Source organism: Marmota monax, unplaced genomic scaffold (genome assembly GCF_021218885.2).
Source record: "Marmota monax isolate L192 unplaced genomic scaffold, Marmota_monax_Labrador192_F-V1.1 WCK01_AAM20220418_F8-fsc00332, whole genome shotgun sequence".
NCBI lineage: Eukaryota > Metazoa > Chordata > Mammalia > Rodentia > Sciuridae > Marmota > Marmota monax.
This window is the reverse complement of record NW_026693576.1, coordinates 710,827-735,658: the sequence shown is the minus strand read 5'-3', so window position 1 is coordinate 735,658 and position 24,832 is coordinate 710,827. Positions and strand designations below refer to the sequence as shown.

At 39.3% G+C, this 24,832-nt stretch overlaps 1 protein-coding gene across 9 annotated transcripts in view; it reads right to left on the bottom strand.

The window, feature by feature from the left end:
• Dlc1 (DLC1 Rho GTPase activating protein) overlaps nucleotides 1-24,832 on the bottom strand; it is a 470,384-nt gene that overhangs the window by 134,185 nt on the left and 311,367 nt on the right. The window contains exon 6 of one of the 9 annotated variants that reach the window (XM_058583957.1): nucleotides 11,619-13,895. The exons of the other annotated variants lie outside the window; for them this stretch is intronic. Coding sequence (XP_058439940.1) covers nucleotides 13,858-13,895 — 38 coding nt within the window. The 3' untranslated portion in view covers nucleotides 11,619-13,857. Of the gene's footprint in view, nucleotides 1-11,618; nucleotides 13,896-24,832 lie in introns of those variants that run through there. 9 annotated transcript variants of the gene reach the window in all.

The following is a 24,832-nucleotide window of genomic DNA, read 5'->3' as shown; positions in this document are numbered from 1 at the left end:
CTGTTTACTCTTATAGATTTATTTGATGCTTGAGAGGAAAGATATTAGAAGGGAAGGGAAGAAGTCACTAAAGAGAATGAGAGTAGGCAGGTAGAATTCAAGGAAGGGGGAATAAGAAGATTGAAAAGAAATGAAAAGACAAAAGAAACAAGAATAACAAAGATTAGATAATAAAGAAAGAAAGAAAAGACGGAAAAAAAAATTTTAACAAAAATAATAGTGATAATAAAAAATGAAAATTAAAATTAAAAAAAATAATAATAATAAAATAAAAAAAAATTAAAAAAAATAGAAACATTGAAAAAAAATTAAAGAACAACAACAAATAAAAATTGAAAATGAAAGAAAAAGAAGAAAGAAAAAAAAAAAAAGAAAAAGAAAAGAAAAAAAAATGATAATAATAATAATAATAAATGCAGTCCTAGAGTTCTATTAACTTCTCTTCCAGTAGGTGGAGCTGTGCCCACTGGGCCAAGCTTCTCCTCTCAATAGGTGGGAACCATTCACTGTGCAGCAGCTCTTTCTCCTAGACTGGGTGGGTCTCCAATCCTGAGTGTCTAGGGCCTTGTCTTGTGTTTCCTCAAGCCAGGCCGTGCTCACCTGTGGCGCTCACCACAATACTGTCTACACGCCAGGTCTGCTGCTCCTGGGAGCCCTGTTTTCATGAACACCTGGGCTCACTCTCCCTGTTTGCCTCCCTCAGACCCTAAGTTTGTAGAGCTTGGGGCTGAGATCCCCCAGCGAATTTGCTTGCCCTCCTGTAGCCACGCCCCCGGTAGCTGGTGCAAGAGACCTCAGTTGTCAGCACTGGTGGGAGCGGTAGCCGGGAGTTCCGTGCCGCGAGTCCTGCGCCACTCCTGATTCCCTCGGTCTGGTTATTGCGTTCACAGGAGAGCTGGGAGTGGCTCTTAAGGTTTCCCCGCTGTGTGGAGAGAGATGGCTAGGGGATTACACACCTGTCGCGCTGGTTTCACTGCAGTTATCTCCTCCGCCCATGACGCCATTTCTCTGCCATGGTGATATCCCATGCAAATGGTGACCGTTTGTTCCCTTTGCCGGATGACCAATGCAACGGGTGGGTCCTGACTGTCTCTCCCAATCCCCGTTTCAGTCCTGTGGCCACTGCCTATGAAGGCTCGGTTGGCTTTTACCTCTGTAAGTTCCTAAGGGCCGGCCAATTATTTCAGCGGGATCGTTAGTGCTGAGTCACACGAAGCAGGCGAACCGGAGCTTAATTGCCTCCGATTCGGGCTCTGTGTGTGTGTTCTGAGGGGCCCAGCGTGTACACCCCAGATCCACGTCAGCTCAGCATTGCCTAGTGATCCTGAGCAAACAGCATTTAGACAGTTTACGGCTCCCTATGCCCTCACAGTTGAAGATGTCAGAGACTTGATCTCTCTGCGCCTGCCACCATGTTACATCTCCTCAGTGATATTCATGTTGCCCTTACAGCTTCCTGGTATAAGCAAGTTCTTGGGATTATACAAACTGCTGCTTCTGTTTCCAGTCCAGATTTCTAGAAATGAAACTCTGGGCCGCGCTGACGAGCGTCCGCGCTTGTCTGCGACCGTAGCAGAGCCGCCCTGGCAAGCGTCCGCGCTTGTCTGCGCCCGTAGCAGAGCCGCCCTGGCCTCCGCAGCTCTTCCGCCCGGTGCCAGGCCCCAGGGGCCCAAGCGGCTGCCGCCGCGGCTCTCCGTCCCCCTCCTCCGGAGCACGGGTCCCCTGGCAGGGGGGTGCAGAACGACCCCAGAGCAGGCTCTGCCCGAAGGTGCAGCGGCGAACAGGCCACAGAGACGCTCGAGGCTGCAGTCCAGCCTTCGGAGGACAGGGCTCGGCACGCAGCCCAGCTGCAACCTCTAGGTGCGGCTGCCGGACAGTGTATACGGAGCCATCAAGACAGCAAGCAGAAAGCAAATGGCGGCTCCCGCGGAGTGGATTTTCGGCACAGAAACCACAGCCCCGCCAGCAATCCCAATCCACAAACTCTCCCTGTATAAAAAATATTCAAAAAAAAAAAAAAAAAAAAAAAAAGGCGGGGCGCACTGAGCTTTCTTTGCCTCGGGTACTTACAATCCACTGCTGATTGCACATTCAGCTTCTCCGCCCGGAGCGAAGCGAAAGAGGAAGCAGATGGGAGCAAAGCGCCCGCGGCTCTGAGCAGCCAAGCGTCTCTTATTCGATTTCTTTGTTCTTCCTGCTCCTTGGCAAAGTGGTCCACTACAGATTAACGGTGAAAGGAGCTTTCCAAAAATGTCATTTTTGACAATGGAGTGTGGTCCATGGGTCAAGGACAACCCTGAAATATTGATAGTTATAAGATGAGATAATAACTCTGAAAGCTGACATCCCTTTCATTTGGGATGTTACCAGGAAGATGTGGACAGAATTCCTTGCACTCCCCTTAGGGGCTTAAGGTCAAGAAGAAACTTTTAAATATTCAATATCTTTAACTTTTATCTGTTCTCATCTTCACAGAAGGACAAATTTCTTCAATGAGTGATATTCCAAATTTGCATATACAATTGCTCTTCTGGGTTAATTTCTATCAGAAATAGAGGAGACAGAGAGGGGAAGAGTCCCTTAAACTAAAATTTAACAATAATTAATCCAGAGGACAACTGAAGATTTATTTTTTTTTCCTTAAGATGAAAGATAGTTAAGCCTTTTCCAGAATCATTCTTTTGGAGGGTATTTCCTAAGAAATGGAGCCAGATGGCCCATCTTCACCCACCAGAGCACAGTAATAAGTTAATTTGAACAAATTGCCACATACACATTCAGTCATGGTGACCTTTAATTTCTAACAGCTTTAAAAGCATCCATTAAAACAAGAAGGATGGAAAGGACTATAAATAGATGACAGCAGCTTTCAGGAGGACTGTCTGAAAATGGAAGCCTTTGCACTTAATACGCAAGACAGTAGAATCAAGAAGCAGGAGTAGAAGACAACACACACACACACAAAAAAAAAAAATTAAAAAGCTGCTATTAAGATACTAATTTTTTCAAAGCTTTTGTTTATTAGCAGCCAATTTAGTTATGATGGCTGCTATCTGTTTTTTGAAGTTATGAATTATCTATGGCAAATGTAAAATATGCTCAATAAAAAATTTAAAATTATATTTAACAGAAAAAGTCACTAACTTATGTAAGGATTAAGAGAATGCTGAAGGCAGACTCTGTTGTAGATTTTTGGTACTGTAAAATGTTGCAAGATCAATAAATGTATAAATCTGTCTTTAAATATATTTTCTTTTGAGTCTCATGTACTTTTTCAATATTGATTGTTACAGATTCTTGATTTTCTGTTGATTTCAAGGACTGGATTTATTGGTTTAGTTTCTTTCTTTCTTTTTTATCAATCTCAGTCTGAGTTGCTTGACATCAGTGAATGGTGTTATTGTAAAATATGTTGACTACAAGATTCTGTCTGCTTCTCTTTGTAAATTGATGTTAAAACTGAACTGAAATCTAAAATCCCTAACCCACAAATTAATGTGTCAACATGACCATGTACTTGTTTTACTCATCATAGGAAACCACCTACAATAACATCTACAGTGAACAAAAGAGAATAGTAATGCATTTGACTGTATTAAACCATGGATTTTTGGATTTTTAAAAAATTTATTGAACTCTGACAATATTCTTGTTACAACTCTGAGAGAGGTTAATCTTATTGTACTTGCTTTGGAGATGGCCCCCAAAATAAGTAAATTAGGACCATTTAGGATAAATGGTGTCACAGGTAATGATTATAACTTTTTATTATGAGTTTACGGAAATAAATAGATATTTAATAATAAATATTTAATTATTGTAATTATGATATTTAATCATACCTATTATAATTGTATTTTAATAAATTAATAATATTTATTTCAATATTAGGTCAATATTATGAGGTCAGTCATATGAGATCATCTATCTCTGCAGGGAGAGATCTGCCACTTGCCCATAGAAGGCTTGCCCACGATCCTCCTGGCTTCTAGCAGTCTGGGGAGAGAAGAAACATGGGTTGGTCCTGAAAGGGACCTGGGCTTTCTAAAGTAAGAAATGAAATACATACTATGGAAACTTTTCAGATTTCAATTTTCTCTGTTAAATGAGGAAGTGGCTTCTAGACAGCTTCAGGGTCCTTTCCAATTCTAACCTTTCATGATTGTATAAAATTATTCTCACTCAGAAGTCCTTACATCCCTTTCTGATGTTTTGCTTTCTTTTTCAAGGATCAACAGTGCATAGGGAAAGAAAAGCGCGCGCGCACACACACACACACACACACATACACAATAATCAGGGGAGGGTGTACACAGTGATGCCGAGGAGGGGAAAACTTTTACTTTAATTACCTGGGCCTCAGGACCTTGTTGGTCTTTCTGGCCACACTGGAGAAATAGCTGTAGTATCTCCAGAGTGGAACATACAAGTTTTGCGGGTTATAACCAATAGTTTCTAAATAGTACTAACCTAATACACAGAAAGAAATCAGAGAGAGAAAGAGGGAGAGGAAGAGGGAGAGGGAGAGGAGAGAGAGAGAGAGATGGTTCTGACGTCCTTTGAAATAAATAAATATTGATAGGTTTACATTTGTCTTCACTTTCACCCACAATCAATTTCCTCATCTCTCTCTCTCTCTCTCTCTGTATATACATATGTATGTATCAAAATGTGTTTATAGATGGACATGTAATTTGTTATCTTGAGGGAAATCTAAAAAAAATTAATCTCTATCTCTATAGACATGTGATAACATGGAACTATTATCTACCAGGTCAATAAACTCATTTTGATCATCTTTCCCGTCGACATGTTATACTTGAATTCTTGTTAAGTCACTGGGAACCTCAATGTAACTCAGAAAAGGTGCCCTCTTAGGAGCCCCTGTCCTGAGAAGTATCAGTACGTTTAACAAATTAGAAAAGCCCTCCCTCCCTCGGGGTCTGCTAGCTCCCCTACGGGATGTGAAGATCTGAGGTCAGGCTAGATTTCAGCTCCCAGGTGTCCTCTTGGCTGATGCCCTTGAGCGGAGCAGAGCCTGCCAGCTGTGCCTCTGGATTACGCAGCAAGCACTGGAAACAGCCTGACTTCCTGGAAGCTCATTAATATCATTCCTCTCAAATGATGTACGTGTGCTTTGAGGTATGCTTTCAGAAGGGGTGTGGCCTTATCTCGGAATAATCAGAAGCGATGCTAGCTGTGCTGAGCCTACTGTGTGCATTGCATTCTGCCAGGGAGGACATGGAGATAAAATGAAGACAGATCCAGGATGAGAGCACACAGTCAAGTTGGAAAGCTGAATCAAAACCAGGCAGCATGGTATGATTAGTAAGTCAGGTTCTGAATATACAGTCACTTGGTGTTCCTCTTTTTTTCTGTTATATACAAAGGAAGTTGGAAAAGAGGATTTTAAGTGCATGTACCTGGAATAAAAGGTTTCTTATCTCCAGTCTACAAAGAGCAACTAGTAATAGGGTCATCTGGTGCTCACTGTGAACAAACAATTACAAGTTGTTGGGTGCAGTGGCTAGCGAGGCTTCCTAGAATAAAGGCTTAATTGCATATCACAAAGTGTTAGATCATCAGAGAAGGGTGGGTGTGAGTATTTCAGTATCGGGATCCTGTGCAGGCAAAGGAGCCAAGATAAGAATTGCTATAAGATATATGGGGAACAGTGAAAAGCCCATGGTAACTAAAGCTGGGTGTTGGGTTGTATTATACAGGGCCAGACAAGTAGGAAAAGATCAGACTAGGGGCTGTCACTCCATCCTCTCCAACTGATCATAGGCATGTAACTGCCAAGCAAGAGGTCAGGGAGGCATGTTGGATCCACAGCTGTGGAACAGCCTTCTTCAGGTGTAACATTCAGGGACTAAAGTAAGGATCCAGGACAACATCATACATGCCCTAAACAACCAAAGAAACAATTAACCAGCTCAGACTTATACACACGCACACTCATACCTGGGCAGAGTCTCAAGAGGGAAGCAATCCGAATGTGTAATCTCAGGCCATGTGCCATGTTCTCATGTTCTCCAACTTCAAAGGAGAATCCAGTGAGGTCCAGTATTAGAAATGCAGAGTTTTCCAGAAAAGTGTTAAAATATTGATTCTTGCAGAATCGCAGCAACCCAGAGAGAAATGTACTGCTCAAACAACAAAACAATTTACAAGGTGACTTGAAGTCAGTCAAGAGAGAAAGCAGAGTTTAGGAAGTAAGCCAAGGAAACTTGCATTTCTGTAATGCTTGGCTTGATGCCAGTGATAAACATTAACGTACCCCTTCAGCCTCTGCCCGCTGGAGAGGTATCTAAGTGGCCGCTGTGCTCTCTAAACACAAATAATCTTAATCTTCAAATACACAGATGCATGGGAACAAGATTAGAAAGACTTTGTTTCTTAGCCCTTTATGGAAACTTCCAAAGGAGGAAACTTCAGCCTACTAAGGAAGTTTCACCTGAAGGAGGAGATGTGTCTAGAGATCTGTGTGTATCTCTTTGCAGTTTACAGAACAGGACTGCTCTTCTCCCACCACAGTGTCCTCTAAGCCACAAAAGCTTTGGAATAAGTAATGGGCTTAACCCAGGTTCAAAGGTGAACAAAGGGCTGGTAGTTCAAAGGAAGGTAAAAATGACCCTCATCTGTGCTGTGTGATAGTCATGTGGCTCATCTAGTGGTCCTTGAAATCATTTTAACTTTGGTGGAAAAAAGGATTCACTGATCAATCAACAATGTTTTTTTTTTTTTTTTGGCTATTTCAGATAATCAAGTTGTTAATAGTTGATTTCTATTTAAATGCAGATATTCTCTTTAATTTGAAACTATCTTTGCTCTAAGAAGATCCCCACATGTACACAGTTGGAATTTTCCTTGGGGACACGTGCTACCAACACAGATGGAGGCTGTTTGAATGTGGTTCCAAATGTCAAGTATTAAACTATGAGTCGTGTTCATTAGTTTTAGGCTCCTTCTTTTGTCAGATTCGGGACGCCCAGAAGGAAAAGGCAAAGAAGCCCAAAGAAGGAGAAAGAGAAAACAGGAATAAACCTACCAGGAGAGAGAGGGAGGAGAGCTGGGGCAAAAAGTGGAGTTTTTTAAAATCTCAAATTCATTGTATAATTCAAGTTACATTCTTGCATGGACTCAAGGTCTAGCTGAGAAATAGTGCATTTCAGTCAGGGGACTTTAGGAAGTCAAATTATGGATTTATACTATCTTCATAGGCACACTTTGAACTTCTCTTCACCTGAAATAAAAGCAGATGCTTAGAAACTGTTAGAATAGCCAGAAGGGCTTTCAATAAACAGTTAAGGAAAGGCCACTGAAGAAGGTATTATTATGTAAATATCTACTGCAAACACCTTTAGTGTGAACAAATGGGTAGCAGTCTCACATGGAAGCAAGATTTTTCTATGCACACTTTCTAATCTGATTTGGGATATATTTTTTTTCCTTCTGGTTTTCCTTTTCTAGGCATTCTGTTTTTTCCATTTCATTATACCTTTTTTAAAAAAATGTGATTGATATTATAGATCAAATGCAATGGTAGACCATAAAAAGAAGATATCTCCAAAATTAATATTTTGATCAGAGTCTCTGTATGTAGCAGAGAAAACATAAGAAAATTTTTTTCTCTTCCCTCTTCTCCCAGCCCCCATTCCTATCTCACAAGTGCTCTAAATGGCAAAGTAACAGGAAGAAAAGCTGGCAGTGCTTTCAGTAGGGACAAAGGACATGAGCTGAGAATCTCACTGCTGTGGTGACCCCCAGTTGGTAAGGTCTTCTTCAGGGGGACCCTGCTGTTCTGTTACGAATCCACAGGCATTAACACAGTGCTATTTTTTAGGGGCCAATTAGCCACTTGGAACATGAAGACCCTGGGTGCCTTTTATTTTATCTTTTAGCAGGCTGCCTTTTGGTCCTTCACCATGCTTCATTAAGGGGGTGAAACTCAGATCTGTCCATTTGGCTCACTCTTGAGAGCTCTGATGAAGTTTGCCTGGGGAAGGCAACTGCAGTCCCTGAAGGGAGAGATGAGGATTATCCACGGATTAGGAATTTCAGCTCTTTTTACTAGACAGGCCCCTTTACAGGATTAAAAAATTTAAAAAGGTGTGCACCCCAATATGACATTACACTGTTAGTGTCTGTTAGGCACACACATGCTTATATGAGAAGATGGTTCATCTTGTCTTCTTAGACTTTCTGCTCACATTCTCTGCCAATTCCCCTCGGAAAGACATCTTTCCTGCAGCATCAATACTCGGAATTCCTTGTGATTCAGACCCAAGTAAAGTAATGAAGGCTTGCAGAAGGAGCCTGGTGTCTATCATCCTTTGGAAACTGTTCCTGACATACATATGGATTGTTGAGATGTTTTAGAATAATGAATGTTAAACATTGAGGGAAAAGAAAAAAAGAACACAATTCTTCCCCACTCTTCTGTAAGTGTTTTTATTTGTGAAGGCTTGCATTTGGAGATGGCTAATGGTTTCCTTGCTCAGTGATTTCTTGCTTAGTGATGTTCAATGTACAAAAATCTGAAGGAATTGAAATCAACTGTGTGAGTTCCTGAGATAGAGTATGACCCTAACATGATTTTAGCACTCTTCTTGCCTGTTTAGGGAATGAGACCAAGGACTACCATTTCAGAGAGGAAGCTGAAGGCATTTTGTTTTCAGGAACAATTTCAAAAGCTTGCATAGTACCAACAGGACAATTTTGTTTTCTTTTCTTTCTTTCTTTTTTTTTTTTTTTTTTTGAGTTCTGTATTTAATTGTTCTCTTTGTTGATTGTCCTAATTTTTTTCTCAGTATTTGGGCTCCACTTTCAATAGATAAACCTTGTCTTCTTTTTCATTCAGAAGATTGAGGCCATCAGATATGAAGTATTTCAGGTTACTGGCAATGTCTGCATTTTTGTGGCCAAAGGGAGAAAAAAAATCTGTCTTTATCATGCTCTTTTGGGACTATCTATCTCATTTGTTTCCTGTTTGCTGATGAATTCCAAGTGGATGTCTTATGCCCTACCTTCCCTCTCAAGTTTAGACTCATTCATGTACCTGCTCGCTGGCCCTATGCACACAAATGACCACAGGAACCACATAATCCTGGTTTCCTCCCTACCGTGTTTCCATTTTGAAATTTCCCATCTCAGGGAATCTCCATTTCTCTAAGCATCCAGAGTAAGAACCTGATAGCAACCTAGACTTCTCCCTTTCTTACAATCCACACACCCAATGAATCCCCAGGTGCATTATTTTACTTTCTAAACATTTCTCAAATCCCCCTTCACTGCCAAGTTAGCTACACTTCCTTCATCCAAGTTCTCTTAATCTTTCAACTAGATGTCTGCAGTGACTCTTAATGACTCTCCACTGTCTAAGATAAGGTCTTTGCCTTTGCCTGCTGGTAGGACATGCAAGACTTGAATGACATTCATGTTCTTCCACCTCCATATCCATCTTCTACTTTACTGTACTGCATACACCTAGTGACTGCTTTTGTTTCTGCTATTTGGAAACTCTTTCCTACTTCTCTTCATCTGATTGACTTTAAGCCACCTTTCCTGAACCTTATGACCAAGCTAAGCATCTTTCCCCTGTGATCCCATTGTGTCTTGGTCAGACCTGTTTTTCTTCACCTGTGTGTTATATTATATTGTAATTACCTGTTAACTCCGATGCCCTCCCTCACTTCTTCCCTGGTTGGATTTCCCATCCATAAATCCTGTTGAGCAGAGAGCTACAGATGGCAGTCCCCTAGTTTCCAACTATGTTCATAATAAAGATGCTCTCAAAAGTACAGTATAGTAGGTATAGTAAAGGCAGTTGAGGAAAAGTATAGTAAGGCAGTTAGTTGCCTATTTTCTGCAAGACCACATTCCATCGCCCAACACCCACATGCATACCACTGCCACACTCATTTCTTTATCACATTTATCTGAGTTCCTTTTTAAATATTGGGAGGTATTCTGGAGAGTAGAGCTGTGTCCCAGGACCTAGAGACATATTTATAATATCTGTCGAGTGAGTCAAGCAGTGTCACACTACCAATACATCCCATCATTTAAGATCACAAATACTGTTCATTCCTGTTTTGTTGTCAGTACGGTGCCCCACCTAGAAGTGACCCTGGATTGCAAAACTCTAATGAACAAATCCCAGACTGAGTGTCTCTCTTAAACACAGGCCGAAACAGACACCTCTGTTAACAAGCATACCATCCAGATATCCTGTGTCCTCCACCACCTTGCAAGGAATTCACCCACTGCCCAGCAAGGGTCATTGCATTTATAAGTATTTAATGCATGACCACTGAAAATATTAGAGAGAAAAGACAAGCATATTGCTGAAAGGATGGCAAGGATTCATTATTTAGTGGGATGCCAAGTGAAAGTCAGTTCCAGTTGGTCCATTAGCAGTGAAAACTTCAGCCACTGCCAAACATTACTATCTGCTTGTGCAATTTGGCACAGTTGTTTCTAGGTCAGACTTACAACTCACAAGGCTAATATGGCCACTAGTATGCCAAGCAGTCTCAAGTGCAGAAGACACCAAACTTTTCCAAGAGCAGGACACGATACACAACTATAGTTATTACTAATTCTTATGTAGCACTTCCAAGGTACCAGGTAGCTTTCTCAGTGCTTTAGTTATGGTGACTCATTTAATCCTCATGACAGCCTGACAGATGAATTCATATCATCCCCACTTTACAGATGAGAAGCTAAGGGAGAGAGAGGTTAAGGAATCCATCCATAGTTACCCACATTGTAAGTGTAAGAACAGGGATTCAAATTCTTTAAGACTGTCTCCAAGATCTACACTCTCTATGGCCATTTGACAGCGCTTCTATAACCTCTATGCCTAACTGCCCTCAGAGGATGCAAATGCCTGTTTTGGAAGATGTGTTTGAAATTTGACCAAAGAAGTGTAAAGAATAGACAGGCTTTATCTTAAAGGTGAATTATCATAGAATTAATGCTCCTAATAGTGCTAGAATAATTTTCTAACCAAACTAGGTGATATTTTGCTAATATTCTGGGTACCCTATGGTAGTACCTAGAAGTGCTTGAAGCTAAAAGCATTTTATGATCTGCATTCATTTCAGTGGGATGTTGTGAAGTGCTTGAAGCTAAAAGCATTTTATGATCTGCATTCATTTCAGTGGGATGTTGTTTGCAATGCATCTGGAAAATAATTAGCTGTAGTTTCACAGTAGCTTGAGATCATGCATCTGCTTCCCAGAATCATTAGTTACAAAGCAAAATGCCAATCATTTGGCACTGAGGCTCCTGGCAAAACAGGGACTAAAAGTTGGTCTTGGTCCTCAGTGTGTATTTGCACAGAGCAAGTGCTCAGGGGTAGATGAATGATGTCTTACATCCTGTTGCTCAGTACTTCCTTCCTCCTGTTCCCTTGTGTTTGCTCTTCTCCCATCTCCATTCTCCATACCCCTCATATTCTTTCATACTCTCAATATTTGCAGCAGTTTCTGCACCCACTGGTTCTAGTGGAGACCTGGCTCCCCACTTAGCATATCTCTTCTCTTGCATCCTTATCTTTTTTTTCCATATCCCATTAAGTTGGATGCACAAAGAGAAATTTCTCTGAGAGGCTGTTTCTTTTCTTTTTTTTTTTTTGTTACTGGGGATTGAACTTGGGGATACTCAACCACTAAGCCACATCCCCAGCCCTATTTTGTATTTTATTTGGAGACAGGATCTCACTGAGATGCTTAGTGCCTCGCCATTGCCAAGGCTGGCTTTGAACTCGCGATCCTCCTGCCTCAGCCTCCCGAGCCTCTGGGATTACAGGTGTACACCACCATACCCGGCTGAGAGGCTGTTTCTTAATCCTTATTTTCCATGACTTTTGAGTCGAGGCCTCAATCAATCTCCAGTTGCTTTTTCTTACTCATTAAATACTTGACTCTAGTTCATACACTTCTGTTTCACTCCAACTCCAGCAGAGGAGGCCAAGTCCCTGTAGAAACCTTCCCACACTGTAATCCTTCACTCCAGGACCATCGCTGGGCCGCAGCCCACATCTTTTACTGGCCCAGAGTGCTTCATTCCGAAGTTTTCAACTCCAATGCTGCCTCCTGATCCCATTTCTTCCTGTCTCTCTCCCTCTGCAGACTCAGTCTTTCTCTTAAATACAGGCAGAAACAGACACCGCTGTTACCCACCTGTACTTTTGATATGTACTTTCAATTACTGGTGTTTCTACTGCCTCCAACAAGGGAAATAAACAAGTTGAATGAAAGCTGCAATCCACCTTTTCCTTTTCAATCCACCTTTTCTCCAGCGGGTTATCACCTAGCTCCAATTATCACCGCTAGAGAAAGCCCTCACTGTGTTGCAGACAGGAACCAATACCCCACACTTGGTGGGCGGTACTCATCCTTGGACCTCTCCCTGTCAGTTTCTCAGTAATTTATCTAAACCTTCCTCATTCATCTCCAACTCTGACTCATTTTTAACAGCCTGTATTCTCTGGCCTGTATTAAGGATGTTGAAGACTATCGGTTAGGATAAAGCTCAATGCTATGCTTTGGATAAGTGTCCCCCACAAACCCAGGTGTTAAATAAAGTCTTGGTGGTCAGCCTGCAGTGCTATTGCAAGGTGGTGGGACCTTTAGGAAGTAGGGCCTAGTGGAAGGAAATTAGCCCTTGAAGTGGATATTCAGTGGGATGTTGTGACCCCTTCTTTCCTCTTTGCTTCTCAGGTCCTTTGAGGCGAGCAGCAGCCTCTACTATCTCACTACAGGTCCCAAAGCAATAAGCCAACCAACAACAAACTGAAGCCCATCAAACAAACCTATTCCTCTTTTAAGATGACTTGTCTCAGGTATTCGTTACAGTAACTGAAAGCTGACTAACACACTTAGCTTCCCAGCCACTCCCTGCCAAGTCATCTACTGCCACAACAGTCTAGTGAATCTATCATTCTCCAGAGAGAGATGCTTCTTCTTAGCAAGACCACCCTACACCTGTACCTTTCTCCCAGGCTTCTGAGCTGGTGCCTTAGTAAATTTCTTATCCCTTTCTCAGCGTTCAAAAGGGTTTTTTTTTTCTTTTTCCTTTCCTCCTTCATTTTCTTCCTCTTCTTCTTCCACTCCTCCTCCTCTTCCTTCTGTTTCACTTCAACTTCTTTTCAGCTTAAATACATACTTAAGACTCTCCCATCCTGATTAAAAAACCAAACAACCCAATCCAAAATAACAATAACAACAACAACAAAACATTGAACAGAAAATTAAAACATACTCCAAACCAATTTTTGTCCATTCCAAACTATCCCCATTTAGCATTCTTTATTCTTTTCAGGCAAATGTCTTTAATAAGTTATCCACTGACATCATTTCTTCCGTCACACACGCAGTGACTTCTTGTCTTTCTACCTGCCATTTACTATCCCTGAAATATCTGTACCCTCCAGGTTGGGCTGGGTCCTCTCCCTTGAGGTGCTTTGGGACACTGTACTCATCTCCATCACCGCGGTCTCCTCACCCTGTCTGGGCGCTAGACAATGAGACCTTTCAGAGTGTGGAACATGTCATGTTCATTGTTGTGTCCCCTCCCGACTGCCTGGCACAATATCTGGCAAGTGAAGGAGGATAAATATGTGTTTGTTAAACAACTGTTTCCATCAAATCATTCTGTTCCATTCCTACTGCCTCTTTATTGCTTTAATATAATTTGATTATTTTTGATCCAACATATTGCTGTTCCCTGCCAAAACAATATTGTTTCCATCTGCTTCACTAAGTTTCTGTCATGACTTTGGAGAGTTCTTTGTGGTTCACAGATTTTCCTGGTTGAAGTCAGCTAGCTGGTCAACGTGTGATTTCTTCACTCACGTGTTTTCCTCCAATGACGACACCTCTGGACTAGTAAAAATTTAAAAGGTATTTTCAGTCCAAGATCAGATGGCTAATTTTTATTATTCCAAGTAAGCACCGTAATCTACATCACCCCAAAATCATTCTGTATCACCATAATTTCATAAAATGATATTTTAATAATAACATAAAAGCAAGACGAACAGAATAAAAGACTTTACACTAAATAAATGTAATGATATTAACAATGCAGTGCACTGCTCTGCTGTTTGCTCAGGACACCATACAGACCGCTCTAGGGTGGGGGTCATAAGCAATAGAAATTTATTTTCTCACAGTTCGGCAACTGAATCCAAGATCAAGGTGGCAGCATGGTTGGTTTCTAGTGAGTCCTTCCTTCCTGCCTTGTAGCAGCACATGGCCTCTCCTCTGTGTATGTGTGTTTTCCTGGTGTATTGCTTATAAAGACACCAATCCTATTGGACTAAGGCTCTGCCCTTATGACCTCACTTAACCTCAGTTACCTCCTCATAGATGCATCTTCTTACACAGTCACAGTAGGTGTTAGGTTGCTCTGAGGCAAAACCCTTGGATACAATGTCTTTTAGGATAAATGTATCCATCCATTCAAAGATATGCATTGAGCACCTAACTATGTGACTAGAATGCAATCCAGTTTTATCAACTGAAAGAAAATTGAGCTTAAATCATGAGATATAAATTCTAGCCAATTCCCTGAGCTTATGTTTCTTTACCTTTGAATGGAAATAATAATATATGTTTCCATAATCTGTTTGAAAGGATTTAATGAGGGTGTTGAGTTGTTTTTTTTTTTTTAAGTGTGTACATACAAAACAATGTATAATGAATACTATTAGAGACAATATAATTGGGTTTGGAAATATTGATGTATTCAAGAATTAAATGAAAAATCAATTCTATAAGAAGCAATTCCATTTCAAAAAGTTGTTGAACTAGTATCCCAAGGAAATGGCAAGCCTCCTGGTATGAGTAAAACATTTTACAAAGCTCTCCTGATATTCTTTTAGTCTGATTGAGTGCTGGAATGTTGGGATAAATCATATTTTGGCGGAGCAGCTAATCTTTAAGATTGCCAATTATTAAGTAGAAGAGGATATGGACCTGGAAGGAGATCTCTGATTTTGCCTTTGATTTTGTCCTAAGTAACATTTTGAGTAAATTAAATAGAAAATCCTTGATTACAAGTCCCAAGTGGCATACTTATGAAGTCTAGGCCTAAGGATTCTTGTTCATATCAGAAAGGTTCTCTTGCTTATAGTGATCACAAGTTCAACATGAACCATCAGTACAATGCAGGAGATAATGACACACAGAACAGTTATGGCTTGGGTTGATAATCCCCCCTTCCTACTTTGCTTAGAGCAGATATATCTTGTTTACTAAAGAGGACTATTAAAAATCTAGATGGCTTCTACAAAAGATTGTTCAGAGATCCCAAACCCTTTCTCAGAAGAAAATGTAGGAGTAATTAAGGAGATATATCCTGGAGATAAGAGAATCTTGTTTACCTTCAAATATTGGAAGCTCATCATATAGAAAAAAAGTAAGCAAACACTTTTAGGTGATGCTACAAAGAACTGCCCCATTACCCTTATCCTCTGGCCAAACGGTAATAGCCCAAGTAGGGGAATCAGGAGGGTATCTATATCCATACTTCTATTTAGTTGATTTAAAGATTATAAAAAATGTCACATTGCATGAAGATTCTAAACTAGAAAAGTGATGCCACTCAGGTAGAGGTCATATGTGTTCACTGTTTTAATATCATATACATCTTAAAATACATTATAATGGAGGTAGAAAAAGGTTCCCAAAAAGTTATCTAAGGGATTGAGGAAATAGGAAGCCATTTATGATCTAGTCCCCCAAATATGTAATAACAGAACAGAACTTGGGTTAACTCTTGGAAGGTTTATAAGAATCGCTTTAGATTAAACCAAAGGAGAGCTATTAACACAGGAAATAAAATGTTTGGAACTCAAATGGGATTAGCGTAAGAAATGAAATCAATTAAAAATAAGAATAGTCATGAAAAGACTTTAGACGAATTAATGGACATTCAAAGTGGACACTGAAGGAAGAAATTTTTCTTGGAGATTTTCTTCATTTCTTGGCACTGAGGTCAAAGAGGAATAATGATGTTTTCAAACTGTCCTTGGATGCTCATCACGACACTCTGGCATCAACATGGTTGTTCTTGTGTGATTGGTGATTTTTGTCCTCTAGAAAATTGTGTGTGTCTAGTATGTGTGAGTGTATGTGTGTGGTGTTCAGATATGTGTAGATGTATATTATGCGTCTGTATAAATGAACTTGAGATTAAAAGAAAATCAACCAAGAATTGTGAAACATTTGCCATTGATTTTATTCCTTTTCCTGTTTCTGTACTATGTCCTGTTAAACCTGAGAAAACTTAGCAACTCACATCCCCTGTTTTAGTTGAGATCAGTAACTGAATGGAATTGTCCTTATCTGGGCACGACCTGGAACCTGCCCTCCCATAGGCTGCACACCTGGGATGGCTTGAGAGTGTGCCTAGGAAGAGGAGGAGGCCAGTTACTGTGGGTCAATGCCATCTACTAGGTTCTCTTCCCTCCTCTAACAACCTTTGTGTATCAGGTTGTGGGGAAAACAACAACAACAAAGGCAGTAAATGCTTAGGAGTCATAAAAACACTGCTAAACCCTAACATCTGGACTTCATCACAGCAACTCTCCATGTCAGGATGCAGCCCAGATGTTAACTATAGTAACCATCTAATGTTTGGGTGAATGCGGTCTTTCCTTTAATTTGCTAAATCCTTTTTTTGCAAAAATCCTTGAAAACATAGCAGCTTAAGAATATAACTAGTCTACCAAATATTTAGGAGACCACCTTTGTGATCACAGGTGTATTCATCTCTTCAGAATGTTTTGGTTGCCTTAGAAATCCCCATCCTTCCTCCTCCACACACCCTCCACCCCCAAATAAAATAAAAATAAAAGGCACTTGGAAAGAATAGCAAGAGGGAAAACTGAATGTAAAAACAAGAAATAACCAATCCTGAGTCTTAAGAGACATGTGGACACAGGCCAGGACACTTTCCCCACCCATCTGAGGGTAGACTGGTTATCAGTGGTAGCCTGCTAGAATCCACTTCCAGATTTCTATGTTTTATACTTTATATTTTCTAGACAGTTGAAGAATAAGAAAAGATTGATTAAAATGAAGATGGGAGGGACCTATAAATCACAGTGGTTTTCCCTTATCTGTGGTTTTGCTTTCCAAAGTTTCAGTTACCTAAAGCCAGCCATTGTCCACAAATATTAAATAGAAAATTCCAAAAATAAACAACTTCTATATTTTAAATTCTATGCCATTCTGACTAGTTTGATGAGATCATACTCTTTACTCCTTCTCTCTTGGGATATGAATTAGCTTTTGGTCCTGAGTATCCACACTGTATACACTACCTGTTAGTCACTTAGTGGCTATCTAGTGTATCAGATCAACTATTGCAATATTACAGTGTGCATATATTGGGTTGGTATTATTCATGGTTTTAGGCCTCCACTGAGGGTTTTAAAATGTATCTCCCATGGATGGTGGTTAGAGGGGGCAACAATAAATATCTGTTATTTCTTTCCACTTTTTATAATTATATTGAAGAGATATGTAAATGATAATTTCCATACTTTTCGTAGTCACATAGTTAGGTAGGCTATGTTTTTGGACTTATCTTTGGATTGATGATTTTAATAAAATGGAAAAGAATTCATTAGCTATCTCCTAATCCACCTCTGTCTCCCATTGTCAAATATCATTAGATATTACTGAATGCAGAAAGAGAAAAACAAAACGAGGTTAAAAAAAAAATCTCTGGGATTAGGGAAAGGGATATAGATTTCTGATTTATACCAAGATGGAAGTTCTAAACAGGTATCTTCCTGTTGATGATTTCAGGTGTAACATGACAGTAACAAAATGTTTAGAATCTATTAAAAAACACTCAGGAAGAAGAATATTGATGGTTAAGGGCACAGACCTTGGAGATAGATGATTTCAATTCAGATTCTGATGCCTTTGTTTATGGTATGCTATCAGAAAACTTATTTAAAATAGTTCTGTGTATCAATTTTGCTGGTAATAAAATGGGTATAATAGAACGTATACTCCATTGCATTTGAGATAATTAGTGACAAAGTTATAAAAACTCTGTTAGTACCTGCTATATTAAAGGAGCTCAATAAATGATATTATTTAGTCTGCTAAGTACAGGGGTGAGTCCTGTCTATCTTTGTATCCTCATTTACAGTGACTTGGTAACTACCCTGCAAATGCCTCTTGGGTATATGAATGAATGAGGAAAGATTAGATGATCAGATTTGGCAGTTGAAAACAACAGCATTCTACTTCAGCCATGTAGGTCTGCACCTCATATCTGGACAGGGCTTGGCCATTGCTTTTTCTGTCTCTTTTGCCCTCTCGGTGAGTCTCTTCTACTTTTGCCTGGTTTTATTAGCCTGTTCCCCTTCCCCAACTCTGTCACCATCACTTTTCAGACAGCTTCAGGGAAGCTTCTCTATAATGTCTGCAGTATGGCTGTCACCCATGGTCAACTTCACAGCACTTGACAGAGAGCTTAGTACACAGGAAGAACTCAATGTCTATTAAATGAAAGAACACTGCCCTTGCTCACCGTTTGACAAGCCTGTCTTAAGAGGATGATCTATATCTCATATCTTTTTGCTACAGTACACCATAGTGATGAACAAATATTTGGGCACATTGCATATTTGTGTTTTGAAGGAATTTTAAAGAGAATCTAACATCCTCTCTACAGCTGAAGGATGAGAGGATTACTTACATTATTAACTTGCTCAAAATCTTATGCAGCTGGCTTGATCCCAGAGTGGGGAATACAAATTGGACCTCTTGACATGAGTTTCAAGAGAATGGAGGAAATTAACATACAGTCAAAAAACCAACCAAACAAAAAAATACTGACATAGATTTATAAGTGATCACATGTACTTAGTACTACGTAACTCAAGCTTTCAAAATTCCTACTCACTCAAACAAGCTCTTAGTTAGACTAAATTTTTCCAAGAATAAAGCTCATCACTGACGTCTGAATGGTTTGGTCAAGAGTCAGGGGAGGCTCTGTGGAGGGGCCCTAGCTGAGTACCAGTAACAAATCCACAGCACACTTGTGACTACCAGTAATACAATACAGTGTGCAGAGTGAAGGACAATCTTTAAACATAACATTGCACTCTATGAAGCTCTTCATTATTTATAATCTGTGCACTGTCTCTTGGTTGGTTGGGAAGACAGGATCAGAACCAAGACCTCCCCTAAAATTCTGTCACATTTCTTGCAATCAGTCACAAAATAGTTTTCCTAGCAGTCACGACTTGTGTCCCAACAATCAAGTTCTTGATTAAGATTTTCTATCTGATCTTGAATTGCAGTTCCCTGAAGCATATTTGCTGACTTTCAAAGAAAAATAAAAGCAAAAAGTTAGACATGCCCACTGAACTAGTGAAGGACACTAAAGTTATTGTCATATAGGGATGAGCTTGAGTGATACAATCCACTGTACATGTTTCAGCCATCATGAGAATGTATGCTTGATCAGTCCTGAATAATTAAATGTTTGCTGTATTCACCGTTTAGTGTGCCTGTCTTGCGAGTAGGATCTATATCTCATGTCATTTTATTCAGCATTAAAAATATCTTAGTGGAATATCCTGATTATATAAAACATGATAATCCAGGGCAGGATGGTGACTTGATGTCAGTTACAGAAAAGAAAAACATAAAAGCAATACAAGCTGTGGGAAAAAAAGATGAAGGTGGAACAATCTAATCCTAACCAGCTGTCCTTGAAGGCATGGGAACTGCTTTCTCCCACCCCCCCCACTCTTGCTCTCTCTCCCTGTCTCTCTCTCTCTCTGTTTAGTCACTAGCAACCTTTGTATGCATTTTACCAAAGTCATGAGTAATCTGTTTCATAGCTACAGAAGTGTCTAAGAAAATACAAGAAGGAAATAACCAAAAGTCAGTGGGAAGTAAAATACATGTAAGTACCAACAGCAGACTTCTCCAAAGCTAAGCGGCAAGGAGCCACCATCAAGCAGCTGCTTAACACAACTTGGAGTTTCAATTCGCTTACACTGTTTTACAGTGGTTGCTATCTCAACTCGAATCACCCAGCAAATCACAAGAGCAAGGGTGAGAGAAACAAAACATTCCAGTACCCGAAGATAAATAGTTCAAGCGTCACACTGAGGGCTCTTCAGATCTTTCCAGTACTCCTCCTTCACATTTTTCTTTAGAGACTGACATATTATAAATCCTCAGCTTCACAGAGGAAACTGTAGGCTTACTCTGAGTCTCTTGAAGGAGCAGATAAAGAGAATCCAGAGAAGTACCGGAAAGAGATACCACTTTCACAGCTTGTTTATGAAAATCTGGTATGGAAAAATATAGAGATAGTAGGGAATTTAGATTGTTAATTTCTAAAAACTGTTGTCCATACATATCCCTGTTTTTTAAAATAATATCTACATCATGATTTTTACATAAGCCCTATAAGGATATAGGAACATCATGCACTTTTGGACTCAGGGGACTTGAGCTGACATCCAAATTTAAATTCTTAACCGTTCTTATCTTTTTGATTGGTTGGTTACCTCACATTTTAAAATTGAGCATTGTCATTTCTAAACGGGGAAAATGCCTTAAATGGTTGTTCTAGCACTGAAGGAGATCAATGGCTTTGGACTATGGGAATAGGATAGGTCCTTGGTGAAAATTAATTTCTATCTTTTCTTACTACTTCATTTCCTGTCATTTCCCCTCTGGGCAGGAAACAGTTGTGGGCTAGAATTTAGAATACTTCATTTCAGTTTTCAAGTAAGGAAACAGATTGAAATTATAATTATAAAATGCTCCCTCAGCCACTCCAGTGGCACCTGGCATGAAAAGTCATGAATGCAAAAGGCCTGTGGCCACCCCAGGAAAACATTAATGCAAACGTCCACAGTCTACTCAGTGCTGTGAATCATAATGATCCACAGTGATCAGAACTGAGCACAGTTTGAGTATCTTAATTTTACAAAATGTGTAAATAGTAGGCTAGGCCCCCCCTTGGGATGCTGGAGGGACTTCTGCAAGCGAGGGATCCTCAAGGCTCATTAACTTCATGATAAATCCACAACTGGCTGTGGAGTATAGAGAAATACAGCTTTATTATTTTTATTATTTGGAAAACCCACAGATGCCACAGTCTTTGAAAATGTTACGACTTCTCCAAACCCATCACATTCCTTTTGTGCCTTTCTTACCTGTCCTACTTAAATTGGCATGCAGACTTGTTTCTTCTGCAAATGCAATGAGAACGTTGACTTATTTGAACTGGTGTGTGTTACGCTGCCTGGAAAAAAGTCCTGGTATGCCGTGCGGGTGCATACCAGCACTATATACAAGAGGGTTCCCCCCCACTTCTGTTCAAGTAGATTCCTATCTAATTGGGTGGAGAAGACTAACATGAAATAGCAGCATAGAAATGATATAGATAAAAAGAAGCATGTAATCAATTATGGACTTTAAAAAAAATCAGTGCTGTGAGACTGCAGATAAAATGACATTAATCAAAGTTGACCTTGTTCTGAACAGTGTAAAAACAAGAAAACTGAAAAGTGGATAAGATTTGGATTCAGGGGTCACGCTACATTTGTTGGAGACCCAGAGCCAACTTATCGAGGGGGGAGGAATACAGCACTCTGGTGGAACAAGAAGGAGATAGATAAGACTAGGCACGATGTAGTTAGATAAAAGAGGGTCTTTATAAGCAGGGAGGACAGAAGTGGAAATTGCAAAATCTTGAAGGTTTAGGGGCAGAACCAGTGAAATACATGAGGATGGCCATGGTATGAATGAGGGACTGAAGTGACACATGCTGGAGTCACGGGGACAGGTGGGAAGACCTTGCTTGCCCAGGTAAGAATAATGACACTCTGTGTCATGCTGGTGGCTATAGACTAGAAAGGAAGGGGCAGACACAGAGATACACAACAGCAGAACTGAGAGGATTTGGTGACCGAGTTGGTATAAGCCATGAAGGAAATGAGGCACCCTGCAGAAGAGGAGCGACCCAGGGAACAGATGACAAAGTTAACCTTGGAATTCTCAGTTTTAATCTGGTGTCACAAGATATCCACCATTTATTGGAAAATGTCTAGGAGACTGTAGGAGATACAGAACAAAGGTGGGACAAGATAGGAAGAAAAGGTAAAAAGGAAAGAAGGGAGGGAGGGAGGTAAAGATTCAACTGATGCTGGAAGGCTGAAAGTATAATTTACATCATTTTTTTATAGATGGACATATAAGGTAGTTTGAACTTCAGGAATTAGCTGCTTATAAACAAGCATATAATCTAGAAATAATTCATGAAAAAAATAATGTAACGTCTAGAGAGGGGTTATTGATTCAAGTAATTTCTTACTGTTTTGATTGATTCAAAAAGAACGTGAGAGATGTTTTGCTTTAATTTCCCAATAATGATTTTTCTTTCATTTAGTTCTCTATAAGACATGCATGTATATTTTAATATACAATATTTTTTTAAAGAGAGAGAATTTTTAATATTTATTTTTCAGTTTTCAGTGGACACAACATCTTTATTTTATTTGGTGCTGAGGATCGAACCCAGCACCTTACGCATGCCAGGCGAGCGCATTACCACTTGAGCCACATCCCCAGCCCTTAATATACAATATTGACGCGTGCATTTCTGCATTTGGCAAGGTGTATGTGTATTCTGGTTATACATTAAGTCCCTGGGAATAAAAACACAATAAACAGACACACACAACATGCTGGGATAAATGGTTTGCAACTGGTGGATAGAAGAACACAATTTTGTATAATGATCACCGTATGAAGATGTGAATTTGGTGTCAACATACCTTATATACAAACAGAGATATGATAAATTGTGGTATAAAGGTGTATTAAGAATTGTAATGCAAAAAAAATCAATAAGAGAACTCATGTATAATGGCATAATTTGATGTGAACATACTTTATATACAGAGTTATGAAAAATTGTGCTGTGAATGGATAATTATGAATGTAATGCATTCCACTGTTGTCATGTATTAAATAAATAAAAAATAAAAAAAATTATATATATATAAAATATTACATAAAAAAAGAACACAATTTTAATAGAGTGATCCAGAATGGGCTGTGGTCAGAGATCAGAGGTAACATTTTAGCAGATTTTAAAAGTCTTCACCATATACTTACATTTTATATATATATATATATATATATATATATAAAATACACATATATACATAAATTTGTAATGGACTTCTATATATACACATATATATTATTTGTATATGGACTTCTATGCACATGTGGGCATGTTTATATACACAAATGTATAAGTTTTTATGTATATACACATATAAATGCATATATATTTCATTTCGTTGACATCTTGTTATGTTTGTCATTTACTGTTTTTGTTTTTTAAACTGAATATTCTATAACTCTTATAGCATTTGAAATTTTTTCTATAATGTGAATTCTTTTTTTTTTTTTTGTATCAGGGGTTTAACCCAGGGGTGCGCAATCACTGAGCCAAGTCCCCAGCCCTTTTTATTTTTTATTTTGAGACAGGGTCTTGCTAAGTTGTTTAGGACATCAATAAATTTCTGAGGCCAGCTTTGAGCTCATAATCCTCTCCTCAGCTTCCAGAGTTGCCAGGATCACAGGCGTGTGCTACCAAACCTGGCTCACAGAGAAATTTCTAAACGTGTTCCTGGTGATATAAAGAATAATATTCATAACAGCAAGTGTTCATATTAGCACACAGTCAGATTTAAATGGCTCTCAACAGAAGAATAAGCTTATTATGGTATATTTTTATAATAACTATGAGAATAAACAAATCATGTTGGAATGTAAATAAATACCAAAAATCTAATTTTGAACAAAGAGAATTGCACATAGGTATTTTCAGTATGGTACCACCCACTTAAAATTTGTAAACGTGCAAAGCAATAATTAATATTGTTTTGGGATGCTTAAATATGTGATAAATATAAAACCACTATGAGAAGGACTAAACACTAAGTTCAAGATTGGAGGATTTCTGGGGGATTTGGAGAGGACAGGGGAGGGAAATATGATCCAGGAGGGGCTCACAGGGGCTTTAACAGTAATTGTAATATTTTATTACTTAAGTTAGTGGTTGTCATATGAGTATCTTGTATGTCTAGAATTTTTAACAAAAATAACCTTACTATTAGTTAATGGAGAAATCCGTCTAAAAGTATTTTTGGAGAAAAAAAAATTTTGGAGAGCAAAGACAATTTCAAACTTTTACCCAAACTATATTGAATCAAAAAACAGTGAGTATGTTATAAAAACAGCAACTGAAGCCACATGAGACACTGGGATCAAGTGTCCCAGGGTACAACTGCATGGACCATTAGCTATAGCAACACCACCTTCATTTCACAAAAGCAATTAGTACATACTTCAGTCTTCAAAGTGAACAAAGATTACCTACTCTTAAAAAGTTATTAAAAGCACTTGGCTTTTGACCCTTAGAACTCATTTCTACAATGCATGGGTCAGCTTTTTCTCTTAAGTAATAAAAATTGTCAAAGGCCATTTTCCTAAGCCCTGTTTAAAAACAGAGACATTACGTAAGTTATCATGATGTAAAAACATACACTTTTATTTTGAGACCAGGGGATTGCTGAAATAATGGTCTTTTTCTCATTTCTTAAAACATTTTAAGTTCAAATAGAAAAACATGAAACGGGAAACAGAGTGTTCACAGTCAAGGACAAACTCTACACTATGAGCTTATCACACTCAACATGTCCCTTTCAGGTACCAAGTGGGTTAAAAAATAATAGTAGACAACCTCTGAC